This window comes from Paramisgurnus dabryanus, chromosome 4, assembly GCF_030506205.2.
Source record: "Paramisgurnus dabryanus chromosome 4, PD_genome_1.1, whole genome shotgun sequence".
Classification (NCBI taxonomy): Eukaryota; Metazoa; Chordata; class Actinopteri; order Cypriniformes; family Cobitidae; genus Paramisgurnus; species Paramisgurnus dabryanus.
Genome location: NC_133340.1, coordinates 2,128,201 through 2,144,344, shown reverse-complemented (window position 1 = coordinate 2,144,344; position 16,144 = coordinate 2,128,201). Strand labels below are relative to the sequence as shown.

Below are 16,144 nucleotides of genomic sequence, written 5' to 3'. Positions count from 1 at the left end.
TCAAACTGTTCCTTTAAAGTTTTTTGGCGAGTCACATGGATGTTTACTCCTGTTTGTTATCCACATGGTTTTCCTCAATGCTCTTACTGATCAATTTGCGCAGGAAACGGGACAGCCGGCACCAGTCGAATTTTCTTCGAAAACAATACTCCGTGTTCCACAAAACAGTCCAGGAATTAAATTCCAGGAAAAAGTAACACTTTCATGTCGATCTTGGAACAGCTGTTTTTCAACAAATCCAAACCACACCAATGATCTCAGATCAGCGAGAAAGAGCGAGCTACATCATCAGCCTTTGAAGTTTAGACCAAAGAGAGCCTCTGTTTGCCCCTTGCTTTGTCAGATTACACATAACCCATTTGGTCTAGTCCTAAACCTGATACCTCAGGTTTTTAAGGAAAGAACGTGAGAGGTGACCGAAAATAAACTCCTGCACTTAGAAAAAAAGAAATATCCTTCAGCATTGTTATTGTACACTTTCCAACTATCTGTGATCAGATGTGAACCTTTTTCTACAGTATAAGGCAGTTATAGGGATAGATGGTTTTGTGGTTAAAGAGCAACTTTCTTTGGCTGCCCAAGTGTTAAAAAACACTTTTTATATTACTAAATGAAAGACAAGGTTATTATAACTGAATGAAAAATAAGGTGTCACACTAAGAGTTCCCCAAGTGATATTTTCCTTTTATTATTTGTAAAGTACGCATTTTATGAAATGGCTAATTTGTATGAATTTGTACGAAGTGAATGCAAAACGTATGATTATTATCATAAATAAGCCCACCCCTAACCCCAACAAATTTGTGAAGGCAAATGCAGCGTTCACATGGGTCCTTGAAATCCTTGAAAGTTTGTGAATCTGAGAAAAACAATTCAAGGCCCTGGGAAGTTTTTGAAAATATACATACATAGATCCAGGTCATTGAAAGAGCTTGAATCTATTTTATGCAAGAAGTTTTCTGAAAAAAAATCCCCATATTATTCCCTGAGTAGTGTAGGATAATATCATAAAAATTCTAGACTTTTTAAGCACATGTGCTAAACTGTTCACTTTAAATGCTTATATCTTCTGTATGTGAATGTTGATTTATATCAAAATGCTTTTTTGCATAGTTGTGTTTGACAAATGAAAACGTCTCTGGTTACGTATGTAACTCTTGTTCCCTGAGAAGGGAACGAGACACTGCGTCTCCCTTGCCATACTTCCTGTGTCCCTATAACACAGTCTTTGGCAATATTTCACATAGCGATACATTTCTCTTTTACACTTGTCTTTGTCGTTAAGCCTCACCATTGGTTGAATTTGATATACACATTCAGACGCACTTACCCCTGGAAGCGCCCCAAAGTGTCACCGCAGTGATGCAGCGCGAGTTCCCTTGAAAGGGAACTGTAACAATGTATCTTAAAAGGTAACACGATGTAACCTTGCTCTCACTTGAAATATATCCCTACATTTAGTCCTTGAATTTGAGGGTATTGGACCTGGAAAGTCCTTGAAAGGTCCTTGAATTCGAGGTTAACTAAGGTGTGGGAACCCAGCAAATTGTACAAAAACATATGAATGTAGTCTCACAAATTATTAATGAATCAGCCACTTCCTAAACTACGTACAAATTTTTGCTTTGTTACCATCAAGGCTTATTATTGGTGACTGCAGTGTGATCTTAATAAAAACAATGTGCATCTCTCATATATCTTCACCTCTGGCTTTGTTTAAGCCACTCTGTCTCTCTCTCTCTCTCTCTTTCTCTCTCTCTCTCTCTCTCTCTCTCTCTCTCTCTCTGTACAATTGAACACATTTGTAACGGTTGTCATAACTTACAGTAAAACATCAGATGTTTTAATGATGCGCATGATAATCCTCATACGTTGCAGGCGTCTGTGTTTGATGTTTAAGAGACTTTTTTGCATTCAACCACGGCCCCTAAAATAAGAAAGCGAAAGGAAAGTCTTTCTTCTGTCTTTTTTCCTTTTGGCTGCTTTGGATGGAGGGAATGTGTGGTGAGACTTTAGCAGCTTTGAAGCGCAGGCCAAACATCTGCTCTCTCTCTCTTTCGTTCAGCCACTCTCACTCCTTCCCTTTTTGTCTCTTTCATTTCAGTTACATTCAGCTATGATGGTTCAGATACTTGAAGTCATTATGACACACACAGGTCTGATCAAAGTATCATTTTTTACAACCTGTGACCATTATTACATCATAAAGAGTTTTAAACACCTGCGTTTACTGTACATCTACAGTACTCAAAATGATTTACAAAAAAAAATCTTTATACAGCAAAAATACTTGCTATGTAAAAAGTAGAAAAGGGAGTTTGTGAGCTCAGATTTCCTCCTACACACAGCTGTTGAGCCAAGTATGAAAGAAATGATATAAAGAAATGAGTAATTGCATGGTGAAAGCAGGTGCCTTTCTTTCGTTTGTTCATTCGTTCAAGAGTATTAAAACAGAGGAGTTGGTCTTCAGATCATACATTATGTGACATTTAAATTTGTTGGTGATGTTTGTAATTTCTGCATCGCTGGTGGCACCAAACAGAATTGCAAAAACAGTGATTGTCTTCAGACAAGTTTTCAAACACTGACCATCCTCTTCCACTTCCATGGCATTCACGTGCGGCTTCCACTAAGAACATTTCTCACAACTCAAAATCAAGATTTATTAGCCTGTTTTTGTTGAGTACCATCGTTCTACAAAAATTACTTGAAGAGCAAGCCCACCTGTATCTTAGCAAAAATGCTTCTGTTATCGGTTTTGTGTGAGAACGCGAAATCCTCCTTAACTGCAGAGGAATTTGTTGAAGTTTTCACATTTTTTGTCTTCACTGCAGAACGGGACTTTGAGTTGGGCTTAAATGCTGAAAGTGTGTCCAATATGTGCCAGTTCCAGCTTAGAGTATGGTTTGAATCGTTTTCCACTCTCTGATATTAAGCAACAGTTTAGTTTAAAAAAATTGGACATTAATAATCGATTATTAACAGTGTAATCTACAGTACACAATACAATCTTTTAGAATAGTTCACCCGAAAATCTGTCATCATTTACTCACCCTCATGTTGTTTTGAACATGTATGCTTCTTTATTCAGTTAAATAGAAAACAACATGTTTTGATAAATGTCGGTAAGCACTAGGGGTGCAAATCGGACAGTTCATTACGATTCGATACAAAATCGATTCTCTCTACCAGCGGTGCGCTTATGCGATTACGATTCGATCCGATTCTGTTAATTTATCGATATTTTTATATTACGCGCCTACACTTCAAAAAATGTTGTGTTGAATTTACTTAAAATATATATGCACCATTTTTGCATCACACTTTTTAAGTAATCCCAACTTGGATGATTTTAAGAATGTTACATGAAATATTTAAGTTCAAATAAAATATATTTTCTTGTTAATTTTAGGTAAACTTATTCCAAGTTGGGATTACTTAAAAAGTGTGATGCAAAAATGGTATATCCAGCATATCCAGTTCAGCTAACCTGCATGTTTCGGACTGTGGGAGTGTACACAGAAAGGTCTCCTGAACAAAGTCTTTGTCTGAACTTTTTGCTGTGAGGCAACAATGATGCGCGCTAACCCACTGTGCCACCCTCTACACTGAACACAAACTTCTCAATCATAGCAATAACAATAAACGAACATCATTCTTTCAAAATAACTCTTAATACAACATATAGCTAACATTAACAACATAAATAAATCCAGAAAACATTAAAACAGTCATCTTTTTTAGTAAATATTTACCAAAGAAGTGAACATGTCGCAATGCATGCTGGGAACCATTCTGACCGTTTTAAATTGCTTTAAATTTCTCAGTTTGGCAAGTTGGGTAAACAAATTGGACAAAAAACGTATCTATATTCAGTCAACAAAATAATATTTGTTAGCAGAATGATTATGCTTATTTCATTCAGTGAACACAAAATAATGAATTGATGCCTTTCAACGAGAAAAACTTTAAGTTACTTAATTATCTTTGTTAAAATAACTTTTTAAAGTTGGATTTTTTACAGTGCATGTGCTTCACAAAATGGCTACGACAGAATTGACTGGAAAGGCATATCACGTGGCTCTAAAGTTACTTAAAATGTTATGCTAGATTTACTTAATTTTGATGCAATTAATATAGTAGTTGGCATTAATTAATTTTCATTTTATTTTTGCATACATTTAAGTTTACCTGGTAACTTAAATTTTTGTGTTACACTTACTAAATGTGTTAAGTAGAGGTTGAAAAGTTATGAATACTATGTTTTTCATGTTTAATCTAATTACTTTAATAAGTAATGGTTGTTCAGCCAAGAATCGTTTTTTTTTAAAGTGTAGTTAAGCAGTTACATTTTTACTTAAAAATGCAACCAAAATATCTAACATGAACATTTATTAAACTCTTTGAAAATGGCACAATCTCTGTCCCAATTGGAACATTTACAACAACAAACTAACAAAAATACACTTTTAAATAAAGAAAAATTAAAAATGAGGGGCAAAATGTCACATAAAACCAAGCTTAGTCAAAAGTCTTTCAGCATTTTGTGCCAAATTGTGCAATCACTGAGGTAGTTGTAAATTGAAAAATAAATTAATATAAAAAATAAAGCTGTTAAACTTAAGCATTTGATCTGTCACACAGCATCAGATCTAACAGTAAAACAAGTGCTGCAGTGTTTTTTTTTTGAGAGATTTTTTTTTTTTTAAGTGATCACCATGTGAGAGAGGACACCGAGTTTTGCATTGACAATATCACCTGCAGTGCTAAACACACGCTCGTCTTCTGTCTCTTTCGTTGTGTTTTCGCTGCTACAACCGCTTTGTTGCTGCATCGCATTCATTTTGCTGACACTAGCAGATGAAAATACACAGAAATGTGCGTTTTGGCGGAAATGCATAGATGGATTTTACGTCATGGAATGAGGACGTAGAGAGTGTCAAAATAAAGATACCTCAAATTGATGTTTTACGTGTGACATCAATGCATCGGATCGTTAGAAAAAATTGACGTAATGATCCATATTGATGTATTGTTACACCCCTAGTAAGCACACAGTTGACTTTTATCCATTGACTTCCATAGTAGAATAAACAAATAGCATGGAGGTCAGTGGGTATGTCAACTGTGTGCTTACCTCCATGTATCAAAATGCCTTCTTTTGTGTTTAAAAGAATTTGGGTGAACTACAGTATCCCTTAAGCATCTGGGTGATTCTCACGAAATTAGACTTACGAGGTGTCATGAAACATTTTGATAAAAAAAAGTAAATGCAAAGTAAGAGTATCAAAATAAGATGCATACATTTACAAACATCTCTTCATGTACTATTTTTCACATGATTTCAAATGACATCATACAATCCAATTTTGTTGTTTTTTCCACATTTAAGGGGAAAAACGTCATTACCGCAACGTGTCCATGACTGGATTTGGATTTTTTGACATGGAAATATTTATAATTAAAAAATCTAAACAATAAAACGCTTCAGTGAATGCTATACTATAAACATTTACAGTAAAGACACATGTGGTATTTGGTGATCATTGGTAAATGTGTCCAAGACCAGTTTTCTCATCCTCCGCAACAATTTTCAATCATTGATTAAGCCCTCAATGAACTAACACTTTTCAAAAAAAAAAAAAAAATAGTTGGAAGGGACATAATTGGCTGTGACACTCAAGATGGCTACCAGGTTAGCAGTTCTTATTATTTTTTCTCTCCAGATAAAAGTTAAAATTTTGTTTGTCATAGTACCTAGACAAATTTTTTGTTCTCATTACCGAAACATGAGTTTGTAAATGCATATATTTAATGTTGCTTTAATGATAATTTTGATTTGAATTAAAAAATGTAAATAATTCAATAGAAAAGATTTTTTAAATCCTAAGAATAATTGTTATAGTAAGTTCAGACCTTAATCTTATATGTGCAAAAAAAAATTGGCTTCAAGGGCTTTTAAAAGAATCTGATGCTGCACTTCGTGAGAATCACCCATCTGAGGCAAATGCTTTTAAATGTCTCTATTGAAACACACACCTATAGCACAAACAAACAAACAAGCAACCTACACTGCGCAATGGCGATGAAAAGCATCTTTGTGGTGGCAACTGCAAGCAACCCTTGCAATTTTGCATTTTGATTGAATTGATCCAGTGTGCACGCCGTTAAACGGTTCCTGGTGGGCGCAAACAAGGAGACAGTATCTCATTCAGACGGCTCAGTCAGGCAGGGTGGTCACAACCTGCTACAAGTTCTCTCACTGTCAAACAAACACACACCACGAGTAATATAAAGTTGCAGCATCAGGGTGGCATATATGTCCCTTAGCCAGTTCTGTTCCTGTGAAGCTGTTAATCTAAAGACTGTTGTATATATAGTGAGCACTCTGCACTTCTACTCCGCTGGCACAATAACTCCTGGTTACAGATCTCAGTTCATATTATCCATTAAACAGGCGTCTTAAAGGAACAGTTCACCCACAAAATCTTTCTTTGGGGATGAAACCTTTCTGTCATTTTTCTTTTTAAATAGGCAGAAAACTGAACTTGACAGCCATGATTACATATTGAATCTTTGCTTGGCTGTAAAGCGAAACAAAATTTCCATGAATCTCATTGGATGAAGTCACTGTTAATGTGGTTTCCAAGTGTTCCGCTCCTAAAACATATGCATGTGTTTGTGTGTTTAAAATACAGTATTTTCTTACGTTTATGTGTGTTGAAGTGTATATAATTCTACTCTGACTTCAAGCTAGTGTGAAGGATGGTTATTGTTAATCATTTAACACTCTGCGATGTCATAGCTGGAATATTGCTGATTGATGACATCACACTATTATGAAGAGCTATCCGGCTTTACCATGTTACCATGGCTACAAATGTATTCATCTGTTTTGAAATTTCAGCATGTACATATGTTAGCTATAAGATTCAGTCTGCCAAATATATGGTTTCTATGGCCTTAGCATTAAAACACAATGCGTTACTGAATTGATGATGTCACATTTAGGTGCAGCTGTATATCCTGTTTGATTTGTCAATTACAGTAGGGCAATTTCATGCAAATGTCAACCTTATCATGAAAAGTAAAGGTTTTACCCAATGTTTTTAACTATAGATGTCAATATTTGTGGTGCGAAGTCTCGGTTAATATGGAGGACCCCAAGAGTCATGCAAAATGTAAAAAAGAACTTCAATATTTAATAACTACCTGGACTATAAAAATAGCGTCACGGAAAAGCTAAATAGAGAGGCTAAAACGAAAAGCAAATCGAATAGCGAAAAGAATAAGGAAAACCATCGGGAAAATGAAAACAGAAATGTTAAACAGAAATGCCCTTTTAAATGCCTAATTTAAACCTGTATTTGTAGTTCAATTTATAAATCCAGTTATTTATTTCTCTTTTTAAATCGCTTTTTGAAATACATTTTGAAATTCCATTATTTAATTAAGAATTTATAAATGCAATTTAAAATGATGAACTTTTGTTTGTTTAATGTTGTTTTTGTAAATTGTTATATTAATTTGAACTATTTATTAATGGATTAATATTTCATTTCTAAGTTATTTTTATAATCTCACTTTTTATTGCCTAATTAAATGTTACATTTCAACGCTGACAGGAGTGAGTCAAAGTGGGAGGAATTATGATGTTGGTCGTGTCCACATCACCAATCCCAGCAAAGTAAAATGTTGCCTACAATCCGTGTGTTTGTTTGCTGTAGTCCAAGAAAAGAGATTTATGTTGGAAATGATAAATCGCGCCATCGCCATCTACTAATACACACCTTGATCAAGTGCAGTCTCCAGTTATTCCAAGCCATTGTAAACTTCGTCACCACAAAGGCCTGCCTCTCTCTGCATTCGATTGGACAATGAAAAAACGTATGACGTCAGGCATTTTTTCAACTTGAAGTTCAGACACTCATAGTGCTCCTTTAAAAACGTGTGCTAGGCGGCAAAAACATGAGACGTTTGGCGCGCATAAACAGCGTGCAAAATGGTCACTGCCCATAGAAAACAATTAAAAAAGGCACCTGCATAAACACGTTCTGTGTGATACGCCCCTAAAACTATTTTTTTTTGTCACATTGATAACGCATGCATGTTTCCCTTGTCTTAAATAGAAAACTCGTAAATAGACTTATATTTTTTGATGTCTGTACTCCATCATCAGGGATTTAGGAAAATATAAACAGGTGGTTTAATATATTGGTAATAAATGAATTCTTTAAAAATTTATATTTCACGTTTTGAAAAATGTCACATCTATAACGCTGGAATTGCCCAGTACCTTTCAGAAATATTAGATGGGTGTTTTTCACACAGGTTTAATTTTCTACATCCCTTTTCTTTTCTCTCCATCTTAGTTTTTGTTTTTAAACATGCATCGAATAATCTGCAACAAATTCTACTCATACTGTATTCAAACAAATAAAGTCATAACAGGTTATTTTGCTCAAAAACGCTCAAAACACATTGGCCCTGATGCTTATAAACAATGTCATTGCGTAAGCTACCACGAGGCTCTTCCAACTCTCCCCATGTTTTCAATGTGCACACAAACACACATGTACAGTCGGCAGCTTTTGATATTTATGGAAGTGCAAAGTGTAATTAATCCCAGATGTCACACTGGAATGGCTTGAATTCATAAATACTTTCATTAAAACTAAATAAAACCAGCGAAAGTGTTCATGTGCATTCAGGCCAAAACATTACCTCTCATCGGATTAGCACAAACCAAATGTTTGTGCATCACGGCTTAGTTTTTGTTTGTAAAACACCGGAGATGACAAACATGCGTGCATCATTTTCCCTCTCTAGTGAAAGTGTCAAACGTTTCTGACAGGGTTTGATAAGCTCGGTTATATTGCGCGTAAAAATAAGATGAAGATTTTTTGACCTCCATATATAAGATTAGTAAAGTACATTACTTATTTACTGTTCATATTTTGGCAGGCTGGTGGTTTGTCAGCACGGCTGAAGAACAAGGTTGGGTTCCCGCCACATACCTGGACTCACAAAGCGGCACCAGAGATGATCTGGACCTGGGAACATCTAGATCAGGAGAAGGTAGGAGACACCACGCCTCTCTGTTCAAACTCACAAAAACTTAAACATTGGTTTAAGGTGTTGTCTTCCCACAAAACCCAACCCTGGTTCGAAAGGGTTCTCCTCTGATCTCCTTATTGCTTAAACTGACTGACTGATCAATAAAAACGGCAAAGCTAATTAATTGTTGTCTCCTTAAAGATTAAGTGTCACACATAGTTCTTAAAGGGCCATTCACACTATGATCAATATTACCCAGTTTTGCAAAATTATCAAATACGGCACCTAAGCTCTTCAGGCCAGATTCTTTACATGTTTTATGACTTCTCTAGAAAGCTTTGTATATCTGAATTAAATATTGGTACACAAATTAAAAAACAAAAAGCCTCTTAATATAACATGAAAGATCATCACAGCTTAATTTTTTGTCTCAAATTGCACCCAAGCAAATTACATGTGATTTCTATGTGATTCCTAGAAATTGAACACATGACCTTGGCATGTTATGGCCTGTAACATCTTGGCAATGGCAATGGGTACCAAATTATCATTAACCCCTGGACTGTCACCCCCCATTTTTTTTTTGAGTGAAAGATGATGTGCCCCTTCAAATGAATATAATTCTGACATTTTTTTTGTCTAGAATCCTAATCTTGGTCTTGTTTTAAAGAAGACACTTTAATGTTTTTCACTGAACATGAAAGTATTAAAGAGACAAATAGTTACAACAGTTTAAATTTACTTTAAAAAATTGTAATAAAGTATGTATTTTATATTTAAAAAACATAAAAATTTAAATGTTTTACGCCCAAATGCTAAAAAAATATAAAGTCTTAAGTCTCAACTAGTTGTGATCCAAATTTTACGGTAAAATCGGAAAAAACGGTTTCTGTCACACTTTTAGTGGTTTTACCAACAAAGGCCACTAGGTGTCAACGGTTTGCTGCATACTCTTGTCACAAGTAAATAAATTACTCTCACTATATTATTTTTCCCAAAATAGTGATAATATACAGTATGAAAACAACACTCGTAGGGCTTTCCATCGATATATAGATATATAGTCATGATAAGAATTCCCATAGAAAAAACCCTGGGAGTCAGCCGACTTTGGCTTAACCCAGCACCGCCTTCTATACTATACATATTACTTGTTCAGTTTAATCTCAGCCGCTGTATTTTGCTACTTATGTTGTCTATCGATTTTTCTGTGTTTCCCCTGCTTCTATTAATGTAAAGCTGCTTAGAAACAATTACTAATTTTGAAAAGTGCTATATAAATAAAATTGAATTGAAAGTAAATGTAGTATGCTGGCGTATACTCGCATACTCTCCCTACATAATCTATTTTATAAATACTGCTAAAATGTTTTTTCTAAAGGCATAGACCTTTCCAACGATATATATAGTTTATCATAAAATTTACATTAAAATTATTTAATTAAAATAAGGTGTCCCGTATGTGGGACAGTGACAGATGGTGACATTTAAACGGTTAAAACTTAAATATCTTTTAGACAAAACTATATATTTAAATTATTCCAGTTCAGCAATAATCGTCTAAGTGTCTTTTTTCAAATGAGACTAACCTTATGTTTATATTCTGAAGCGTTCATGAATTACACTTACAGAATTTAAAGGAACACACCCACATTTTGGGATTTTAGCTTATTCACCATATCCCCCAGAGTTAGATAAGTCCATACATACCTTTCTCATCTCTTCAACTCTGTCTGACGCAGCCCCTGCTAGCTTAGCTTAGCACAAAGACTGGAAGTGAATGGCTCCAGCTAGCATACTGCTCCCAATAAGTGACAAAATAGCATGAACATTTTTCTATTTATATGTTGTGATTTGTATAGTCATAGTCATATGTCATATGAGACACTGCCATCTTTTAACTGTGTACATACTGGGAACTATATTCTCAGAAGGCGAAGCACTGCTACTCGGGCGGAGTGATTTGCTCGCAGCACCCGAGAAGCCCCCTGGTGAGGAGCAGAGAGTTCGGTCAGAGTTGTGCAAATCACTCCGCCCAAGTAGCAGTGCTACTCTGGGGGATACGGTGAATAAGCTAAATTCCCAAAATGTGGGCGTGTTCCTTTAAGTTTGTATAGTGCATTTTCCTGAAACAGTGGGGTATCAGTTGAGGGGTTAAAATGTAACCATATCGGAAAAAACACCAGAAAATAATGATTTTGGACACAAAATGTACCTGCAATTATAATCACCCATATATTAATGCCCGAGTTACTCAAATGCCCTCAAATTGGCTTTACCGCTAAATGTGGAGTGGCCTACATGTAACACCTGTACAAAATCTTGTAACACTTTGTAATGTAAAAACAGGGTAAATCTTTTATAAGCACTGTAAATGTTTCATCACGTTACAATTTGCGTTGCTAAAATCCAATAATTTGCTATTAACCAAACTCCATTACTTTACCGTAAATGTGGTACTAAGCAGGATCCCTCCTAACCAATCACAAACCACATCCCTCCATTTTCTTTCATGCAATAATGTGTCTTTCCATTACACTAATATCATCTGAGTTTGTCATGTCTGTGTTCTTTCTTTGCTGTCGTCATTTAACCGCGTCAGTCACTAAGAGGCGTAAGGCTCATCTGAAGAGGCTGGACCGCAGATGGACGCTAGGTGGAATAGTCAACCGCCAACAGAGTCGAGGTGAAAATACACGCATGCATTGACTTGAACGCATGCAGAAGCGTGTGTGATGATGAGTTTGTGTGTTTGTAAAAGTTTGAGCCGTAATGATCTCTTTTACGTACTGTAAGTGCGCATGCAAACACATCAACACATCATCATGCCGTTAACTTTTTGTAATCCAAACCCTCCTTTTGAGTCGGGCTCTCAAAGCATGCTGGGTGGCCATCTGTGATCCATTGTAAAATCTTAATTATACTTTGCTTGCTTTATGTCTGTATTTATGTCTGTATGTCTGTGTATATTAATCAAAAACGAGAAGTGGGTTGTTTGTGGTAAGGCTTGTTAAACTTGTTAAAGGGATAGTTCATACTCACCCTCATGTCCTAAACCTGTATGAGTTTCTTAGGACAGTTTGATAAGTAATGGTAAGCACACCGATGTGATAAGCACCAACTGACTTCCATAGTAGGAAGAACAAATACTATGGAAGCTAATGGGGACCGTCAACTGTGTGGTTACCAGTATATCTTTATTTGTGTTTAACAGAAAAAACTCATGGGTTTAGGACATAAGGATGAAGAACATTTTGGGGGGTTAACAATCCCTTTAAAGGTCTTTTTGTGGGTTAATTGTGGATGAAGATGAGATGAATCATGATGAGACACTTAAGGTTTATGTCTGGACCAATAGGTAGTTGTATGTCTTTATGTCAATGATCTCCATAGAGAGATTTTCCTTCATACTGAGTCATAAAGGCAGTGGACCTCCAAGACGGATTGAGCTCAGGAGTTCAGGATGTTTGTTTTTTTTGTAATGTTTGCGCTAACACGCTGTCAATCTACATTATAAACACAATTCTTATTAGAGCACGCTAGATCAGTGATTCCCAACCCGGGGTACGCGTACCCCAGGGGGTACGTGAAGAGTTTCCAGGGGGTACGCGAAAAGATTTACATTTTGCTTTGATCTCATTTACTTTTAAGAAAAATGTCTTTCGTTTGTCCAGTCATTTACCTAAGATTGATTTTTGTGAGGAAAGCATTGTGAAAAGGACAACTTTGTAATTTTAATCTTATCATTAATATAATTAGCCGTCAAGAGTAAATGCGCTGCATGATCCAAAACGCAATAGCGATGTCCAACTCAAGAACGATCTGACTATTTTCAATGAACCTGAATAGTTTCTAAAGACACAAAGTTTATAAATTATAAATAATGTTCAAATAATGCTATAATATTCATTCCCGCTGCCATTACATTTTCAAATTATGCAAAAAAACGTTTGCATTGTTTTTGGCTAACATATATTGTCCCATATGATGTATTTTGTATTTATAGAGAATGTCTTAACACATTTTGTTTCTCTTTATATTTGAACAGAATAATATTTGCACACTTTAATTATCAGTAACTTAAATTGAGATTTTAGTAAATTTAGGGCATTTACTAAAAAGGACGTGAGAGCTCAATTCCAAATAAGCGTCGGAGTGGATAATTTGCGTGTGATTTACTACAAAGGCGCAAATAAAATACACAGGCAGAATAATGACAAGCACATTTCTATAATGACCATTGCAATCCATTAGAGCAGCGCAAATTAGTACAGGGTCGCAAATAAGAGAACTCGGCAGGACATCGCAATGAAAATGCGGACTGCGGAGTGTGAAATTCCAGCTAAGTGAAAGTAAGACGAAAGATGAACGGTAAAAGAAGTTTTGAAATACCTGATTTGACTTCTTCTCGTGACTTCTCCTCCTCTTTTCTCCAGCAAATTAAACATAGCATGGCTTGGCAAACTATATATATATTTTTAAAGTATGTTCCTCTGGCAAAATTTAATACTCTCCTCGCATTAATGTTGCTTCAAAAGGAAAACTTCAACAAATGCAAATGCAATAAGGTCGCAAAAATAACACCTTTTCAGAGCTAAATATCTACTGCGTGTCTTTAGTAAGTTCAGTCGTTATTTAACGCCAAAATGATGGTTTGCGCAAGCTGTTAGTAAATCTGGCCCTTAAAGGGGTCATATGATGAAATGTTTTAATTTTTAAAATAAGTCTTTGGCGTTCCCAGAGTCCATATGTGAAGTTTTATCTCAAAACACCCTACAGATAATTAATTATAGCATGTCAAAATTGCCATTTTGTAGGGCTGAGTAAAATGTGCCGTTTTGGGGTGTGTCTTTTAAAATGCAAATGAGCTGATAAAATGCAAACACTGATCGCAATGATATTGGTTTGTTGAAATAAACATGCTTCATCAGTCAGTGCTTTTTACTTTAATGTTTAAAATTAATAAATATTACTAATTATTTGTCTTTAAAACACAACTTAGGTTTAGTTTCGATGAAGGGGTACTTGAGCCTTACTGATAGGGCTGTGGGGGTACTTAGAGCAAAAAAGGTTGGGAACCACTGCGCTAGATAGTAGAGACATTTTTAGGCCATAAGGTGGTTGATGGTTACCATGGTAACCATAATGTAGTTACCCGCCAAATCCCATAGTTACTACTAGTTATTGCTGCTGCTATAAAACCTTCACATGCAGTCTCTATTAAAAGGTTGCCGTGATGGTTTTTCTCTGTATTTCTGGGTGCTCAGTTTACATCAGGATACAGATGATGGTTTGATAGGTTTTGGATGGGATGGGATGTGATGCTGTTTCAACGGCTCCGCTGTCGTGCTGTCTCTCTCTCATTATTTCCTCCACGCTTTGCTCTGAATCATTGAAGAAGTCATTGGAAACTCGCAGTGGAAAGTCTGGAACGGGTTTCCTGCTGGTGGCGTGTACAGTGTGCGTGGCTGCTTTTAATCCTGTTATTTTTTTACTGTATACATACTAATGAGTCAGTGGACGCTTGGTCCGGAGACAAAGAGCAGACGGCGGTTTCAGATGGACCGTTGCTTTATAAACAAAAAAGCAAAGCACGTCAGAGTTAGGGATGGTTTCTTGAAGCTTGATTAAAAGTTATGATCTTGGACGTGAATGATCTTACAATGCAACAAATGGAAACTTGCAACGTATTTTTAATGGAATAGTTTACCTATAACCGTAACCAAACCGATCAGAAGCCCCACTGACTTCCATAGTACTTTAGGTAAAAGTAATACTATGGAAGTCAATGGCGTTTCTGATCGTTTGGTTACTAACATTCCTCAAAATATATTTATTTGTGTTCTTAAGAACAAAGACATTTATACAGGTTGGTAACAACATGAGAGTGAAAAAATGATGACACATTTTTGGGTCAGGGTTCCCACGGGTCCTTGAAATCCTTGAAATTTTGTGAATCTGGGAAGTTTTTGAAAATATACATACATAGATACAGGTCATTGAAAGTGCTTGAATCTATTTTATGCCAAAACTCCATATTATTCTCTTTGTAGTGTAGGATAATATCATAAAAAATCTAGACTTTTTAAGCACACGTGCTAAACTGTTCGCATAAATGCTTATATCTTCTGTATGCGAATGTTGATTCATACCAAAATGCTTTTTTGCATAGTTGTGTTTGACACGTAAAACATCTCTGGTTACATATGTAACTGTTGTTCCCTGAGAAGGGAACGAGACGCTGCGTCTCTCTTGCCATACTTCCTGCGTCCCTGTAACGCCGTCTTTAGCAATATTTTAGATGGCGATATACTTCCTGGCTCCCACGTCACCCTGTCTTTGTCGTTAAGCCTCACCATTGGTTGAATTTGATATACACATTCAGACGCACTTACCCCTGGAGGCGTCCCCAAAGTGTCACCACAGTGACGCAAAGTGAGTTCCCTCAAAAGGGAACTGTAACAATGTATCTTAAAAGGTTCTCTCACTTGAAATGAGTCCCCACATTTAGTACTTGAATTTGAGGGTATTGGACCTGGAAAGTCCTTGAAAGGTCCTTGAATTTGAAGTTAACTAAGATGTAGGAACCCTGTTGGGTGAACTATCCTTTTAATAGATTAAGTTGAATTTTTTTTTGCAATTCTTCTTGTGTGTACGATGAAAGAAGGAAAGCAATATGGATCAAACTATCATGATACTATAGTATTCATTTAAAAATTATAACCAAATTTCCAAATTGTCACTTTAAATGTGCCAGAAATATTAGAAATGCTCTAGACAGACCCTGTCGCCCCAAAAAGCGGCCTCCGTTTAACTTACAGTATGTGAAATGTTAAGTGGGTTTCTGCAGGGTCAATATGTCTGGAATGATGTATGTAGTCGTAATCTCTCTCTCTCTTTGAACTCTTTAACATACAGCAGTAGGTTTTTTTTGGGTCACAGAGGCTGAGGGAGAACTTGCCTTGTAAAAGTCTGTTGGCACACAAGTGCATGCAAAACTGAACTAATGTGTTCTGGACCGACCCGAGTTTTTCCAGCATCCAGAACGGTTCCCTGTGAAAATACTGCTGACTGGTGGTAAATGCAT

The 16,144-nt window shown here is 36.0% G+C and overlaps 1 protein-coding gene across 3 annotated transcripts in view; it reads left to right on the top strand.

The window, feature by feature from the left end:
• The window catches only part of sh3pxd2aa (SH3 and PX domains 2Aa), a 149,137-nt gene that overhangs the window by 123,503 nt on the left and 9,490 nt on the right, over positions 1-16,144 (top strand). For 2 of the 3 annotated variants that reach the window (XM_065295397.2, XM_065295396.2), the window contains 2 exons: positions 8,965-9,078; positions 11,660-11,743. In XM_065295397.2, coding sequence (XP_065151469.2) covers positions 8,965-9,078; positions 11,660-11,743 — 198 coding nt within the window. The remainder of the gene's footprint in view (positions 1-8,964; positions 9,079-11,659; positions 11,744-16,144) is intronic. The other variant, XM_065295399.2, reaches the window with a different exon arrangement.